Source organism: Alosa sapidissima, chromosome 18 (assembly GCF_018492685.1).
Source record: "Alosa sapidissima isolate fAloSap1 chromosome 18, fAloSap1.pri, whole genome shotgun sequence".
Taxonomy (NCBI): Eukaryota; Metazoa; Chordata; class Actinopteri; order Clupeiformes; family Clupeidae; genus Alosa; species Alosa sapidissima.
This window is the reverse complement of record NC_055974.1, coordinates 2397593-2416086: the sequence shown is the minus strand read 5'-3', so window position 1 is coordinate 2416086 and position 18494 is coordinate 2397593. Positions and strand designations below refer to the sequence as shown.

The 18494-nt window shown below is 44.0% G+C and overlaps 1 protein-coding gene across 12 annotated transcripts in view; it reads right to left on the bottom strand.

Annotated features, from left to right (window-relative positions):
* The window catches only part of LOC121689592 (ankyrin-2-like), an 88502-nt gene that overhangs the window by 50777 nt on the left and 19231 nt on the right, over positions 1–18494 (bottom strand). For 5 of the 12 annotated variants that reach the window (XM_042069516.1, XM_042069523.1, XM_042069525.1 and 2 more), the window contains exons 2-9: positions 17229–17330; positions 9322–9420; positions 7282–7380; positions 6845–6943; positions 5915–6100; positions 4457–4480; positions 1885–1983; positions 1234–1332 (exon numbers count right to left, since the gene is read on the bottom strand). In XM_042069516.1, the coding sequence (XP_041925450.1) occupies positions 1234–1332; positions 1885–1983; positions 4457–4480; positions 5915–6100; positions 6845–6943; positions 7282–7380; positions 9322–9420; positions 17229–17330 (807 nt within the window). Of the gene's footprint in view, positions 1–1233; positions 1333–1884; positions 1984–2932; positions 2942–4456; positions 4481–5914; positions 6101–6844; positions 6944–7281; positions 7381–9321; positions 9421–17228; positions 17331–18494 lie in introns of all 12 variants that reach the window. The other 7 variants (XM_042069514.1, XM_042069515.1, XM_042069522.1 and 4 more) reach the window with 2 other exon arrangements.

Sequence of the window (18494 nt, the reverse complement as noted above, 5' to 3'; positions counted from 1 at the left end):
AACACATACACACACACACACACACACACACACACACACACACACACACACACACACACACACACACACACACACACACACACACACACACAGGGCTGCGGTGACCTTTGATGTCAGCATTCCCCCCTACAGGTCCCATGTCCTCACCTCACCTCCCCACAGCACAACACTTTAAATAGCTCAGCTCAGGCTAAACAAATGCCCTTCCACCTGAATGGCCTGTCACTGCTGGGACTGCTGTGGCTGCTGTTTTTGTTGTTGTTGTTGTTGTTGTGGCTGGTGCACTGATGGGGAGTTATTAGACACTTTTGCACGTGGGTCTGTATGATATCTGCCAGCCTGTGCAGATGTTGCTTCATTTGGGCTTCATTGCTCTGCTGAGCTTTTTGCCGAATGAGAATGAGGCACAATGGAATGTGACAGCAGTGGCACACACACACGCACGCACGCACGCACGCACGCACGCACGCACGCACAAACACACACACACACACACACACACACACACACACCCTGTCCTGCAGTAAACTAGGGGACTATTTACAGCACATGTCCCTCTGATTCTCTTGCCTTGGAAATACACCTGGAGCATTTCACACACAGCTGAAGTGGCACAACAAACCTCCCAATGCTGAGCGTCTAATATGCAAGCCCACACCTGACAACACTGCATTCCGCACACACAGCACCACTGCATTAAATGCTTTATGTGAGTGTTGTATAGGATATATCTAAGGCCAATTCCAGCCAGGAAAACCATACTCACATGGTATCTTTTTTTGCTGGTGTTTTAATGGTGAATACAGCCTGAGTGGGTGAAGGCATAAACAAGTAGACCTCTCAGCAACATATTATTATTCTAATTTATGCAACACTGGGTGTCTTAGTGAATTACTGGAATAATTAAGGACTTTGCCAATAATATCATGCCTACAGTGCTATATGCAGTAATGCCTATAGTTTATGTACCATGCAATCAGAGAAAGTAAGTAAGTAAGCAATGAAGCACAGTAAATGTTAAGAGTACATGCCCTTGAAGGATGCCCTTCTTTAATGCCAGTATTGTGGTCCAGTATTGTGTGTGTGTGTGTGTGTGTGTGTGTGTGTGTGTGTGTGTGTGTGTGTGTGTGTGTGTGTGTGTGTGTGAGTGTGTGTGTGTGTGTGTGTGTGTGTGTGTGTGTGTGTGTGTGTGTGTGGTGTCGTGTGGGGAATAATAGGGGGGCTGCTTCTCACCCGTGTTTTGGCGTCGATCTGAGCCCCTCTGTCCAGGAGCAGGCGGACCATGTTGGTGTTCCCACGCTTGGAGGCCACGTGCAGGGGGGTGATGCCGTTCTGTAGGGACCATACACACCAAATAAAACCAAATAAATAATAAATAACAACTCCATAACACCATTTCAAAACAATTACGGAACACGTGCTCCCTCTAAGGGTAGTACCATGGCTCCCTCCTATAAAAGGGCTGCAATGATTTGTGAATGTAACTGGATTGGGTGAAGAGCAGTGTGTGCTCTGTGGGGACCACCAAATGAGACTGAGCAATTAAAACAGAGCAGGACACGGGAGAGAGACCGAGAGGCTTTAGGTGACCTTATGCATGCCAGCTTCTTATCACATCCTGACCAGAGTCTACAGGGAGCTATGGACAAGTCAGTGACCTTCACAGATCTTTTACGGCTCGGATACACGATCATCCATCTCTTCCTCTAGGGACAAGTGTGAGGTGTGAGAAGCCTGGCCATGGATGGACTACGGCATTGATCTCGGCCGAGTGGTGGGGCACACACACACACACACACACACACACATACACACACACAATTTATACTGCAACCCAGCCCCCTTCTTAGGGTCTCCTCCTCAGCTCTTGCCTGAAATACTCACCCGGGCAAAGAAGTCCACAGCTGCGCCTCGGTTAAGCAGCAGCGTCGCCACGTTTACGTTGCCATAGTGAGCAGCAATGTGCAAGGGCGTAAAGCCACTCTGGAACACAGAAGAACAAGACAACACGACACACACACGCAAACACAAACACACATACACACACACCAGGAGAGGACACAAAACACAGAACCTTCATTAATAATGAACAGACATTATAAGAAATCCTTCAGGTAATCTTAGTGAGGTATCCCCAAAAATGCTAATGTAGAATTAGTTACAGACTGTCCCAACATGGATTGGACAGAGGAGTAGCTCCTATGCTGTAAGGCCCCATACAACAGATCCTAGACCAGCATAATTGGGGGAACCTCTGGACAACTTCCCAATTTGTCCAAATGGGACCTTATTTCCCCTTAAGTCAGCATGCAGCAATGATGTTAAAGCATCACAGATCAGAGGAAGAGAAAAATGAACAAAAATGCAGAGGTGAGAGAAACAAAAAGAGAACAAAAAAAAGACAGAATCCAAAGAATTCTTAATATGATGACCCCAGACCCCAGACAAGAGGAGGGAAGAGACATTAAAAGACATTTTTATTGTTATATTAAAGCAATATCTCTCATACAGCATCCACACACTCACATCCACACACTCACATACACACTCTCAAAGAGTGCTCATTTATCATCATGCAGTACACATTCACAGTCATTCACACATTCATTCTGTATCTAAAAACAAAAACATAAACAAACTCAAGACATAAATGCAAACAGGGGAAATGGACTCATTGTCAACATTGATACATTATAGGCATATATGGGATTGTTTATCCATACATATACATTGACAATATACTATTTCAATGAATGTAAATGAAAGTAAAAAACAAAAACAAAAATTATACAAATGAAAGTGACCAGGAAATTACCAGGAAATCAACCCAAAGATGCATTATGCCACCGGATGTCATATCAGTAGGCTAATCAAGTTAGAATAAGAGGAGTGATTGCAAGAGCAGTTTTAATATGCAGAGTTCTTGTCTTACCTTTCCGTTCTGAAAGTCAGGGTCCGATTTAATGTGAAAACATTATTTACAAAAAGTGTGAAGAGAATATCGACTAGGTGATGACTACAAAAATTACACATTTAAAGCTGATGGTGAGCAGAAATAAATCATTCAGGTGTCGCCATGCTAGAACAGACATATTCTGTACAAGTCATCAGACAACCAATAACACAGCATATTTGAAAACAAATCTTAAATCAACAGTTTTTCTTAAGCACACACATGCTTTTAACTATGTCCTATGTCAAAATTGTCTTATATCAGCCATGGCAAATTAGCTTATCAACATGCACATATAATACAGGCCTACTTTTGCCCAATATCATTCTGATGCTGATAGCATAATGTCATTCAATGCCATTTTAAAAACAATGATGTACTGTACACATTCTCTTTAAGGATTATAGGATGGCTGCTCCCTCTAACAGCACTGCAGTCTTTTAAGAACATTGTTTATCTAATTGCATTGGTTGGATAACAGTGTGAGAGTGATGGGTGACATGCAACAGAGCAGGCACAGGCATAGTGAGAGACAGTGATGCAGGCACACAGAATAAACTACAATTAAAAAGGATTTTAAAAAGACTACCATCTCTATCTGTCCAAATATTTCCTGTTTTTTTCTGAATGTACTTAATGTTCAGCCATTTTCCTGAATTATCTCTGGAACTTTCTACTGCTAATTGCCTCTTGTTATGGTGAACTGGCCAAGGTGACAGATTTATATGAAGTGATTTGTAGTCACTGCCATTGCTATAAAAGTCAATCAGCTGATAAATGGCTGGGTCAGACAGGAAGTGATGTATTATGTAAAATGGTCTACAGAAGGTTATGTAAATTTGATCTTTTTTTTAAATCAGAGAAGCTTTAACAGAGGAAGTATCTCAATCTCCTCATAAGATGGATCTAAGGTTCTTTTTGGATGGAGTATAACAAAAAGTTGGTAATCTTCCAAATCATACGACCCTAGTCCTACTACCTCAAAACTCTCTAAATGTCTAATGACCACTGAAGGTCCCACTGATACTCACGTGTTAATATAAAATGTAACATTAACACCTGAGTATCAGCTTAGCCACATGCCAAACCGGATGCTTACTGACAAATATCCTCAGTCTCAACAAACCTAAACATGTCAAACATAGAGGCAGTCAAAAGAAAGAAAGGAAGAAATAAACAAAACACAAGCAGCGCAGACACAAACAAATGAAGGCACTTGGGTGATATGACGCTCCTGCCTCGTCATGCATGACCCCATGGAAAAACCCCTCAATAGAAAGGCTAAGCGGAAGGGCAGATCTGGTCTGAATAAAAGGCAGGAGACTACAGCACGAGCTCATTAGCTCGGTCATGCATTGCTAGCTAATGTGGATGACACGGCACGCCAATGCCCAGAGGAAATCATAGGGAGAGATAGAGAGAGAGAACGAAACGGAACGAAACCAAACGAGTCACTGATGTTCTGATGAACAAAACTGGAGAGCCAGAGAAAAAAGTCTATACCTCAGTAGTCCTATTGACCATCATCTGGTGTGAGCGGGGGAGGGAGAGGGGGAAAGGAGGGAGGGAAAGAGAAGTGTGTTATGCTCTACTCCCACTGGCACACGTGTCACACTCACACATACTGTACACATACACACACACACTTACAAAAACTCACATGCACACACACACACACACACACACACACACACACACACACACACACACACACACACACACACACACACACCCTTACACATACTCACATGCACACACACACACACACACACACACACACACACACCCGCACACACACACACACACACACACACCCTTACACATACTCACATGCACACACACACACACACACACACACACACACACACACACACACACACACACACACACACCCTTACACATACTCACATGCGCACACACACACACACACACACACACACAGGCATGCAGTTTTATACACTGGTGATATCACCACAGAGGGACAGTTTTGTGAGGAAAAGCAAATTGCTTTATTAACCTCTCCAACACATATTTGACAGTAATTCTTTCTGTAATATTTTTTTATTGCATTTATGTATGATTACTCTTTTTATAATACACTAAAACACACACATCAAGATGATAAGTAACTTCCTCTACCCTCTATAGTGACATCACCACCCCAACTCAAATGCCATCTCACAACTCTAGAATCCAGGGTGCATGCTGGGATATGCCTCAATGCCACCTGAGAGTCCCCCATGGCGCACCCCGAGGGGTACAGAGTTATACAGCTACAGCAGGGGGCGCTAGCAACATCAAGAGGCTACAGTACAGTAAGGTAGGGGGCGGGTAGCAGAAAGACAGGTAAAAAAGAGAGAGAGACCCGGATAGCGTCCGGATGGGCACACAGCAGACAGGCACATTCAGACTGGAGAGGAGAAAGAAAGGAAGAGAGAGAGAGAGGGAGAGAGAGAGAGAGAGAAAGAGAAAGGGAAAATGCACAGACACATAGACATGACAAGACATGACAAGACAACAACAACAACGATGACGTACAAATACAGACAGGTCACAACAAGGTGTTTACTGCACAAAGTGACATCACATAACAACGACAGCAGAACATCACTGAGATAAAGGGGTTTTTTGTTAACTTAAATTGGGCAGCCCTTTCCAAAAGTGCCACACAAGTCACCCACAGACACATGCCAAATATAAGGTGAAAGGTGCACATGGTGCAGGTTTGTTTTGGGAGTAAATGTGGTCAATTTGGGTTTCCCCCCAAGCAACACATGCTGAAGGCTTCAAACAGGTCTTCTCCCTGTCGCATCCAAATGTGCTATTCTATATCTCCATTCTACCTCCTACTCCCTTCCCCTTCTCAGACTTCCTCCCTCTCCCCCCCCCCCCCCCCACCTCCCCCGCCCCCTCTCCCTGTCAACCTCTTCACTATTCCCCCAACCCGCCCGTCGTCGTTACCTTGGACTGGACGTCTGCGTTGTGGTCGTTCTGCAGGAGGAGGGCAGCGGACTTGGTGTCGTCCTTGCGGGCGGCGATGTGGAGGGCGGGCAGGCGCACCTTGCCCTTGGTGTCGTGCTCCAGGAGGAGGGACACCACCTGGTTGTGGCCCTGCTGGAGAGCGATGGCCAGGGGTGTGAAGCCGTCCTGCAGAGGAGGAGAGGAGAAGCAGAGGGTCATTTGGGGTGTGTGTGTGTGTGTGTGTGTGTGTGTGTGTGTGTGTGTTTACAGTATATGTGTGTGTGTGTGTGTGTTTGTTTATGTGTGTGTGTGTGTGTGTGTGTGTGTTTGTTTATGTGTGTGTGTGTGTGTGTGTGTGTGTGTGTGTGTGTGTGTGTGTGTGTGTGTGTGTGTGTGTGTGTGTGTGTGCAGGGTGGGGGTGATGGCAAATGAGCCGTGTAATAACAATGGGTAGGAGGACGTGAAACCCCAACATCAGCAAAGATGAGCAGAGACACTTATGCATATAATACTCAATATACATGGCATACAGTATGCAGGGAAGAGAGGGGAAACACACAAACAAGCCCACACACCCACATACATACACACACACACACACACATACATACACACACACACATACTGTACACACACACACACACACATACACACACATACATACACACACATACATACATACACACACACATACAGTACAACACACACACGCATGCACACACTCCAACACTCACATGCACCTTCTGTCATTACATTTTCCATGCCAGCCAAAGAGAGTTGGCCATAATGAGCATTTCTCCCTGATGCATGCTACACCACGCCACTCTACACACAACACACACACACACACACACACACACACACACACACACACACACACACACACACACACACACACACACACACACACACACACACACATTCGCTGACCTCTGTGGCTGTGCTCTGGTTTCCTCCGTTCTCCAGTAGGTATCGGACCACCTCCAGATGGTTCTCCTGGGAGGCCATGTACAGTGGAGTGAAGCCATTCTGCAGAGTAGGAGAGAGAGAGAGAGAGAGAGAGAGAGATAGGAAGAGAGAGAGAGAGAGAGAGAGAGAGGAGAGAGAGAGAGAGAGAGAGAGAGAGAGAGAGAGAGAGAGAGAAGAGAGAAGAGAGAGAGAGAATCAATGATTTGTGGTCAGGGACTCTTACAGTCAATTACACCAGCCAATTCATTTTGCCTTTCCAAACTCAATGCTGAGACAATAAGCACATACAGACAGAACACCTGCAGTCTGCTAATACTCCACAAAGTAAAGTGAGTGTGGGGGTCATATTTGCTACATGTCTGAGGATGGCCATGCAGAGCACACTCCGACTCACTCACCTGGGATTGGGAGTTGATATCAGCTCCACGCTTCACCAGGATCTTCACCACGTCCCCCTGTCCCGCTAGCGAAGCGATGTGGAGAGCTGTGTTCCCTTTCTGCACAGCACACACACACACACACACACACACACACACACACACACACACACACACAGAGTGTCCTTTCAAGCACCATTCAGCACTAGTACCATTGCTACAAATGTACAAATCATTACAGGCCTACACATTACTCAGAATAAATGTGGTTAAAGGGAGTAAATTCAATTAGATATTGACTTTATTTGGACGAAAGACAACAATGGTGATTTTCACCTGCACACAAATATTGTACACTGTAGAACAAACTACCATACATTGGTGGTAGAGCCTCTGAATCAATGATCACTCCAGCAGAGAATCTGCAAGCTATCCACAGAGTAGGTACAAAGGGATTTCTGTAATGCACATAACAAAACCTTTCATTCTCCGTATAGAAAAGGCACACAAAGGTCACGACAAAGGTCAGCCATGACTCTACCCAAACACACCTGGACATACAGCCACCTGGCCGACCACAGACAACTTCAAAGCCGAAGCCCTACCCATGGTGGAGTCACACATGAGACCCTTTCAAAAGCACAAAACACCTGGCAGTTCCTCTCACTGGCTGCTGTGCTGGATTCCTCTTTGGATCTGCTGAGTCATTGTTAGATCCGCTGCGTTTGGTACTCGGAAGCAGAGCCCACCAAAGAGAGGCTTATCTGCCCCCTCACACACACACGCACACACGCACGCACGCACACACATGTACAGACACACACACTCTCTCTCTCACACACACACACACACACACACACAGTAACTGAACACCCCCTGCCTGATCCACGACTAACGCTGTCAGGAACTCAAAGACCTCTTTTCATTTAAAATATCATTGGGTTCATAATGATGGTGCGGCACAAAGGCTCACCAGGAGATAATGGATGATAATCGCCTACTCAAGAGCAGACTTAGGCTCTTACCAGCTATCCTATTAATTAATGCTTGATTACAGCATTGTGTTTGTTACGGTTTAGGTAATTACTGCTAGCAGAATCCATTAGCTGTTATGCAATGGCATAGTACTGAATTTGCGATGAATTTGCAAACTACTTATTACATTAAAGGGCAGTTGTCTAACTGATAAAGAAACCTATAATGAGACATTTGAAGTCTAAAGTGAATGATAAAGTGTACGATGTAAGTTCTAAACATATCATTAGATGTAACCAACACTGAAACATCTAAAATGCAACTCAGCTGACTGGCAAAGAATTTACTATTCAGCCATCTTGAATAGATCAGATTTCATTTCGTAGTGTTACAGGGTTTTGCTAATTATCATACCCTGATAAGACCAATTCATAGTATAGCCTACATCCAGGCTAACGACACAAAGTTTGACAAGTGATCCTGCGGTAGCCACTGTTTCTGCTCTGTCAAGCTCCAAACTGACCCTCAGTCATGTGAGGCGGGTGTCATGTTAAAGGGTAATAGCTCTGGCATTTTGAGGGGTGTGTGAGGGAACCCAAATGATAAGCTTGACCACTTATCAGTGGGCATGAGTTTCATCACCCTAAAGCTTTCTCAATAGTTTTATTGTCCTCTGATGCACTTTACAAGTTATGCAGGAGACTGCCATACCCCTTCAGCAAATGTAGTATCCAACATTCACACTGCAAATATGTCTAGTGCATATGGAAAGACATCACTACATCTATTATTGTAATATGAAGTAATGTGAAATAATATATTATTAGTATTATTAATATTAGTAAAGCAAAAACAATAACCTATGTCTCAGTATAAGTGAACTTATATCTCAGTATACGATAACTTATATCAACAGGTATATATCTAATCATATCTAAACCAAACTATTTCTCAACATTCTCTTTGCCAGTCAGGCCTACATTATGCTCCAAACATTCTGCTAACTGGTTAACACTCAAGAAAAGCCCCCAGAGCGTGCATTGCCCAAGGCTGGGGTCCAGCAGTAGCAGGGTAAAGGTGACCTACCTTAGTGGCCGAGTCCACCGAAGCACCCCTCTCCAGGAGCTCCTGGACCAAATCCACGTGTCCCTCTTTGGCCGCCAAGTGTAGCGCGTTGAGCCCATTCTGCAGAGGAATGACAAAAGCGTGAGTGGTCAGTCTTGCTCACCCCCACACACAAAACAACCCAAACAACCACGCAGCCAACCATATCAACAGAGAAACAATGAGAAAGAGAGAAAGAGACAAGTAGAGGTAGAAAACACAACAGTTCAGACGAGGTGAGAAAGGTGTACCTCAGGGTCCATAATCTGTGGCGTATCACCCTCTACCACTCCATCCCACTCTACTACTGCTCAAGCACACACACACACACACACACACACACACACACACGCAAGAGAGGGCAGCTCGAAATATCAGAGCAATGGCTGACGGTGAGAGTTGCGCTGTCTCATGCCGTACCCACAGGATTAATTATGTAGTGATATTAATAAGCCTGCTGGGCCCAGAGCCACCTGGCCCCTGGGACAGTGGACAGGGGGTAGAGGGGCTATAAAATCGGTGACTGAGACTGGCCACAGCAGGACTGAGTAGAGCGATATCTTCATCTCGAGCTTCATGTGTAGTTTCATGGCTGCTGGGATGAGAGAATATTCCTAAAGTACTGTACGTGTAAGAGAACTTGACTGAGCAGCAATAAATTGACAACCAGAGAACACTCGATAAATTAGAATTCAGTCCTAACACACTCTTCTATTATTGCATTCTTTCCAAGGCTAATTATTTTTGTAGAAATGTGTTAATAGCATTAAAATATCCTTTACCTTGCTGGCAAACACTTGATGACTTATTTCAAATTGCTAAAGTAAATCTCAAAGTCATTGTTTTAAGATAGTGATACTAACCCACCTCTTCACACGTAATTTTGCTTCTGAGCACAGAACTCATCTGAAGAACTCAATTGAAGCAAAACTAAATCTGTGTCCTCACCCCCTCATACAAGACTCACTCCAGGATCTCTAGAACTCTACGTCACTCCACTGCTGTCTGACTGAACTACTGATCTCCCCTAGAAGAAGGTGGGTGTTTATTCCCATGTAAAGGCAATAAATGGATCCTTAAAAGCCAAGCGAGTGAAGTGAAGATTACTTTTTCAATGTCACTTGAGTGGGATTATGGCTAGGATTAAGGAGTGCAACATTTGATGGCTTTTGCGGGCGGCTGCCTCTGCTTCCGCTGACCAAACACACCTGATCTGGCTCGACCAGCCTCCTGAAGGTTGTGGGTGGTGTAATCTTGACTAGCAGATTAAAGATTATGGCTATAGTCGTAATCCACACGAAACCACTAGAGAAGATAGGTGAAGTACATGCTTTTGTACGTCACAGCAATTTAATAGACCTCAAAAGCAGAGCTGCAAGTGGAGTCTATAGAGGTTCAAGGAAAAATCAAGCCAGGAGCTAAACTATCATGTGTGACAACCTGATGCGTCCACTAGTGCCTCATATAATCTATTTTTACGAAAGTGGCCTCTTAACTATGAATCATGTGGGTCTGATGACATATAGAGTTTCATATCCTTATTTCTTGAAAGCACCATGCCGATGCCGGTCTGCATTTGATGCAGTCATGCCGTACTGAATAACATGTCACAACATAATTATAATGCAAAATAGAAGTTATGACATGTCTGGTAATGTCTACTCTGACACAGTCATACCTAACCGTTATTACAATGTAACAACACTATTCACAAGCATACAAATTGTTATTAGCCATTATTATTAATGATCATGCAAAATCTTAAGACAAAACAATTAAATGTCAGTGTGGATGATTGCATGATTCTCCTCTCCCCAAAAAGTTCTTTCCCCTGAGAATGACTAATTTAAGGAAGTCAAAATAACAGAAGCACTACAGTAACCTGATAAGACTGTCTGTGGCCCCAAAGGAGGTTTTGCCAAAGCCACTCCAATTCCCCATCTTCTCAAAAGGGGGAACATTTGTCTTGTTTTCTCCACACCCCCACACCACCCGAACCCATTCAGTCAATATCTCATTTCCTCCAAATTCCCACACAGCAGGACGATTCAGTTGTTCCACCGGCTGCTCTCTCTGTAAGGTCTCTGCAGGTCCAGCTCACTGCTGCAGAACGTGGAAGATGAATCTGTACAATCTGCTTCCTTCCACAGGCACTAGCCAGGGCGCACTCAATGTCACCCATTACAGACACGCCTAAAGTGGACGTGCTGACACAAAGTGGAGAGGGAGGGTACTGTGACCTGTGACCTGCTAGAGGTATGTCACACAAGTATTTGTTCACATCTTTTGTATTAAATCTCTTCTTTGAGTCCTATCATACTGTATATTACAGCTGGTACAACTTATTTAGTAAATCCTTTTATCCTACTCTAGTAATTCATACTGTATGAATTACTGTATGAATTACAATACTGTATACATGTACATAATACATAACATGTGTATATGAGTGTTTGTTGGTAATTGAGGCAATGGTCTGATGTGATATTACCAGCATGTTAGTGTCTAGTGTTTGTTCTGTTGAAAGATGCTTCATGTACAAGAAGAATTCAGGCTAATTCCTCACCAGGATTAGAGCCATGGCATTAAGAATCCTCATGATTGCTCTGTATAATGAAGCACACATATAGCTACATGCATTAAATTGTGATTCATTAATGCAATCATTCACTTTCTCCACATGAGCCTCAAATGACATTAATCTTATATCATGAGTCTTGATTTCAGCTAGTCACACTTGATTACACTGACAACTAAGCGACCCTTTTCAGAAACAACTCTTCTAACAAGCCTCTGCTTCTCCTACATTGGTGACTCCATTAAACTCCTTCGTTGTTCGGATCACATGACCAGGTTGAGCCACAAGAAACACCTCCAGAACACACTATGTTCACACACACTCATGTCCATCAAGACATCTTACACTCCTTCTCTGTCTTTCTTTCCTTCTTTTGTTCTTTCTTTCTTTTTTTCTCCCTGTCTTTCTTTCTGCCTGTCTGTCTGTCTTCCTGTCTTTCTCTCATGTTGCACTGAGAATGCAGGTTATGGGTTAGGGGTTGTCAGAGCATTCTACAGGGAACCATCCATCTTCATCTTACACCCCCGTGCTGCCCTACATTCACCCTCAATGCATAGCAACACACACACACACACACACACACACACACCCTCTCTCTCCCCAAACCACCCACTCATTGCATTACTCAGTGGGATAATTAAAGAAATGTGATTTCCTTTAATGTCCCTCTCTTTATTTATACTGACTGAACTGCCACAACATGGCTGACGTCTTGTTCCTGGGTGATTACATTGCCTGTTCCCTCCAGATGAATCATATATATGAACACTTATAGGAAATTTCACTCATAATCACATCCATTTTTCAAAGATCTTTTCCTCTTTTCACTTGTCACAGCACAGGCCTACTTGTGAAGTCACTTAAATATGCACTGTGATTTGGAAATGCAAACAATATTTTTGTTACATTTATCACCAAACAACTCAATCCACAAGTGGAATTATGTGTACAGTAATTTGTCATTTTCTTGGGACATGTTTTGATTGCACACTAATGCAGTTGGGAGAGAACTTTGAACAGCAGGTTCTAGCGAAGATAAATGGCTGGCAACAGAACGTTAGCAGGCGAGCTACCCAAGAGGTCATGTGTAATGCATGCTATTGCTCTTAGCGTTGGCTAGTCACAAAGAATCCATTTGTGAAGAGCAAAAATATATTTATATAAATAAAGTGCAAATATGAATCATTTTAACTGGTGTCCTGGGGAAGCTGTTTCCATATCTGTTTCTGGTATCGTTTATTTGGTGGAACACTCTGTGATTGATTTGAAGGGCTGCCAGGTGAGGTGAATGATTGCCTGGCTACAAGTGAGCTTTCATGGTCACTGGAATTGAGTCCTAAATCTTCGCTACACATGAGGCGTGTTGGAAATGATAAAGAAGAGATAATTGAAACATATCTCAGCCACATTTTATTCCCATTAGACTATCAAATCACTTGGTTGTCAATACTCAATATATGTAGTTATTTTTTCTTCAACACAACCTTGGCTTGGCTGTCTTATAGACCGAGGACAAAGACAAAAAACCCACAACCTGTAATGCAGAAACACATTGTTCTATGTCACATATTCAACACAGCCTTTATCGTTTTCTTTCGAAAGAATCCATTGAGGGAAAAAAAGAAAGACAAGTTAAGGGCACACAGAGCAAGTCAATAGCAAGATGACATCTACCGCAAATGAAAAGATTAATCACATGTGTTGCCAGAGTTAAGGCTGCAGAGGGTTACTGGTTGAACTCTGTGGATGAATTAAGCAAGTGTGGTGGTATAAATAATGCCGTGACAATGGCCGTTGGAGAGGATGACTAATTTTGCTACCTGATCTGCATGAGGTATTTGCATAATTGCACTTGCTCGTCACACAACTAGGTCAACATCACCATCAAAGCTGAAAATGGTCAAAAATAGCTTGGAGATTCCATATTTTGCACATTTTTCATAATATCATTTTAAATTCCAGTGTGGTGTCCATCATATTTCTGACTGATACATTGTCCTGAGAGTGACCGAACAGCCTGATAAAAAAGTGACTTCTCCTTTAAAACTTCCCAATATCCCTTCAGCCTCCTGCACCTTAAGACTTGGCCAAGTGTGCCACCCTGCCGTCTCAGGGTGGAGGTCAGCGCGCTACTGTTTCAGATGCCACCCGAGGCAGGCAGAGCCGCCGCATGGTTGCGGTCAATGTGTCAGCGTGGATACAGTAGCAGTGCAGGATGCAGTCTGAGAGTTGGATTCAGTTTCGGTTTCGCAGAAAAGTTGTTGCAATGTCATGAAAAGCAGTGTTGCAATAACATCAATACCCTCCCCACCGCCTCCACCTCAGATATGGATATGGACCATGGGTTCTCCAATCATTTTGGAAACAAGACAAAAAAATAAACATGCATATGAAAATACTGCTGAAGGTAAAATAAATAAATTAATAAAAATGATTGAAAACAAAGCATGTGATGCATCTTATTGCACCTTGTCCATTCACTAGGATTGTTTATGGCTTGGCCTCGACCACTATGTATATATAGTGTGTTTCCCATTCACAGCGGCAGGACTGTGTGTGAACTCTGCAACTTACGGGCTGCTAGGGGCCTATGACAAGCACTTCATTGATCTTGCCATACTGTGTACTGTATGGGGTTAGAATAACGGACTGCACCTTTAAGGTAAAAACTGACTCTGGCTCTGAAACAAATCCGTTGCACACTCAAACATAAACCAATTCCCAAAAGAATCATTTACATACAGCTCTTCTGAGGATGTTTCCATTTTAAGAACCATTCATAACTTGGTGTCATTATGCAGCTCGGTCCTTCTCTCGCAGGTGTGTCACACCCGGTACCAAGGACCCCTCATAGGGACTTGGTCTGACATTATCACCTGTGGTCCTGAGAAGACCCCTGCTCTCAGTTATATTTCACTTTGACATGCTTGGCAGCACTAAAAACCCTCTATCCTCGTATTCCAAGAAAGCCTGACATACATGAGCCTGTCCTCAAATTTGAGCCCGCCCCCAACCCAGCTCACCGTAATAAGAACTGCATGGCATCTTTGGCCCAAGTCCTTGGGAGGTGTGTAGATACCCGACACCAGGCGACGGAACACCACCACCCGCCCACCCGGCCCTTGTGACCACTGTTTGTAGGGTCAGAACGTAGCAACCGTTGCCAGGGTGGGAGTATTTATGAGTGATCTGCTTCCAGAGACCCCACACAGTGGCATGCTAATAAGTCCTCCCAATGGGTGAAAATGGCCTTTGTGCTCAGGTGATTTTGTACGTGGAGGAAGTCAATGGAAGAAAGAGTCTGACGCGATAAGGAACCTTTTAACTTAAAGCTGAATTCTCATATTCCCACAATTCATATTGAACCCTTGCCATTTTCACAATACAGTACTTACACATTTGAAGTATGTAAAGATAAGTATATGGGACTCCTCAACTCCTCAATGTTCATGATTATACACCCTAATAATTGCACAAAGGCTATGTATCTCAAGCCTTATTTAGCTTCAGACAAAGTAAGAACCAAATATGTAATTTATCACACTAAAAACATTCACATTATGCAGAGCACTATAAAAATAAGGCATAACCTTATTACAATGACCTCAGAGGTTCTGCCTAGGATTAATGCTCTAGCAGCATGCCGTGCATCAGATGAAGGAATGTGTTTACTGGATGTAATGGGGACAGCAGCAGAAGAAACTCTGGCAGCTGTGAGCTACCAGGAAAGGCTTCCTGCTGCTTAACAATTAATCACCGACTCTCAAAGGACCATGGGAAGTGTAGTTGAATCAGCGCTGGCCTGATTTCAGGAAGTATGTTAGGGTGTGAAAGGGGCAAAAGTTGTGGGACTGTGTGGCGTTCTCCGTTTATAAACTGCTGAGGTCATTTTCAGGTTAGCCTTTTTCCAACCTAGGCTGACTAGGCCGTTAGTACTGGTGACTGGTAAATATATTGATGCTGCTCAAATAATAACAATGAGAAAGAATATACAAAAAAACTCATACTTGTGTAAAATGGGTTCACAAATACTTGGCTGTTACTGACATAAATACTGAAAATATTGAATCGTGATTGGTTTAATGATGATGTGTGATGATGATCACATAAATATTACGCAACAGCTTCTATTGCAATCCTCCAGACCATTTTTAGACATGCCACCTGTACTCCGGTTACCAAAACAGTCATGAAATGCCTTTCCTCCTCCTTTCCTCCTCCTTTCCTCCTCCTTTCCTCCTCCTTTCCTCCTCCTTTCTTCCTCCTTTCCTCCTCCTTTCCTCCTCCTTTCCTCCTCCTTTCCTCCTCCTTTCCTCCTTCCTCTTTGTCATTCAGAATCATAGAGACTATTTCGGTCTTCATTTGCATAGCAAAGACGTATATAAATCCACTACAAACAAGCAGAAATGCCACCCATGGATTCCCTATAGAGAACAGTCCCCAAAATAAAGGCAACTTGGACTCAGCCAAGGCCAGCTGTCCACACTTCTCTCGACCTTTTCCCTTCTTGTTGATTTGTGGGCTAGACGTGGCGAAGTGTGTGGGGAGGTCTTCACGGTCGGACGAATTGGGTCTTAAATCTTCCCTGGGAGGAGATCGCTAATGAATGCCGTTGAGCCCGGCGGTGCAATTTACGCCAGATAGCAGGCGTCCGATACAAACAAGTGCTGATTCATGATTAGCGACTATGACCAGTTAGCATCCAACACAGCATACAGCATTCCCATCTCCAGACCCTGAGATCCCAGAGATCACCTATGGAATATTAACACAGAGGAAAGGAGAGGATGCTTCACAGATGTGGGTTGCTGAAAGCAGCTGCGTGTTCAGGTACAAGTGTGACAGAGATGGGCCAGAATGAGCCAGAGTTGCTGCACCCTGATGAACGTGGGGGGGGGGGGGGGGGGGGGGGGGGGTGGCAGGGAAGGTCACCCCTGTCACTTTAGATTGATTAGCGAGGGCGTGGTGAGCATGCCCAGGTCCCCTGAGCATTGATGAGCTATTGAACAAGCACGAGGAATGTGGGGCAGGGAGGAACAAAGGGTGATAACTCACCCACATGAAAGGTAATCAGGTATGGGACATGTGTGGCACTGGACACTGTCCTGCATCATGATGCTTTTATGCATGACTGTTAGTGAGTGTGACTTGGATCTGTGTTGTTTAGGTATGTGAACATGTGTGTGAATGAATGTGTGTAGGCGTGTGTGTGTATATATGTGTGTATGACTCCTATCTGGTTTAGGTATGTGAACATGTGTGTGAATGAATATGTGTGTAGGCGTGTGTGTACAGTATGTGTGACTCCTACCTGGTTGCAGGTACTGATGTCCACACCCCCCTTCAGGAACTCCAGCACTTTGTCGATGTTCCCCGCCCTTGCCGCCCTCAGGAAGCTGGTATTGCTATCCGACTGGAGGAGAGAAAGAGAGAGAGAGAGAGAGAGAGAGAGAGAGAGGGAGAGAGGGAGGGAGGGAGGGAGGAAGCAAAATCATTAGGACACAAAATCATAAATCCTCCCGCTAACAATTAAAACTACTAATGTAGATGAATCAAGGCCAAAACCTCCATCTGCAACTAATTTTATTGCCACTTGGAAGTGCAACAAATTGGGCTGAAAGTTGCACTCCGGCTGCACTCCGGCTCCCATCTCACATGATGGAGCTCCTGAGACCAACAACAGGCTGTTTAGCCTCCAGGCACCACGGACTTCTCTTAAACTTCAGGTATATAAACACATACACTCACAGACACACACAACCAGACACACACACATCTGCTACCAACTGTCATACTGTGGATGTAGGCTAAGTTATTTTTAGAAACAACATGGGGATGTATGCACTTTAGGGAGCAATTATTGGTACTTTTTTATTTAAAGTTTGCAGCTACTGCTGCTAAAGTTCTGCACTTACTACTGCAGGGGTAAGTGATTTAGAAAAATGCATGTACTGTAGGTGTATGTGAAGGAATATTTGACATTCAGCTGCAGTTTGATCCCTTAATTTCTCCTGAATGATGTGATCAACACCTCAAACACGTCATATCATTTTTGAAAGAGCAATGTCAAATAGAGGTTATTGAGCAGGAGCACATGGATTTGTAGTTGTTTTATTAGAAACAAGTCTTACCTACCTACCAGAAGAGTAAAAAATAGATGTAATCTAAAAACACATAATTGTGTTATGCATAGAACAGCTATATAACAGAATAATCCTCTCAGAGGACTGCGTCTATCCTACAAAGCACATGACCCTCTTGATTGATTTCATAACACAGGGCAGACATGGTTGACGTAAAGATGGAACCAGGTCCACCCCTTTTCCCATTCATTTTTGCTGGGGGCAGCTTTGCGGCGTTGTGTCTAACTCCAGACCCACACGGCAAGCACAGCCTCTTCCTGTTCCTGTTCCTCTTCCTCTCCTGCGCCTCCTCATCATCATGAGCCACTAGAACAGGTCATCCTGTACCACAGAGTGGAGCCGCATCACAAAACACTCTCACCGTCCACTGGGAGGCCAGCTGGACTCACACGCTCACTGTGCTGCTCCACACCTGTCAGGTGAGCTGACACGGA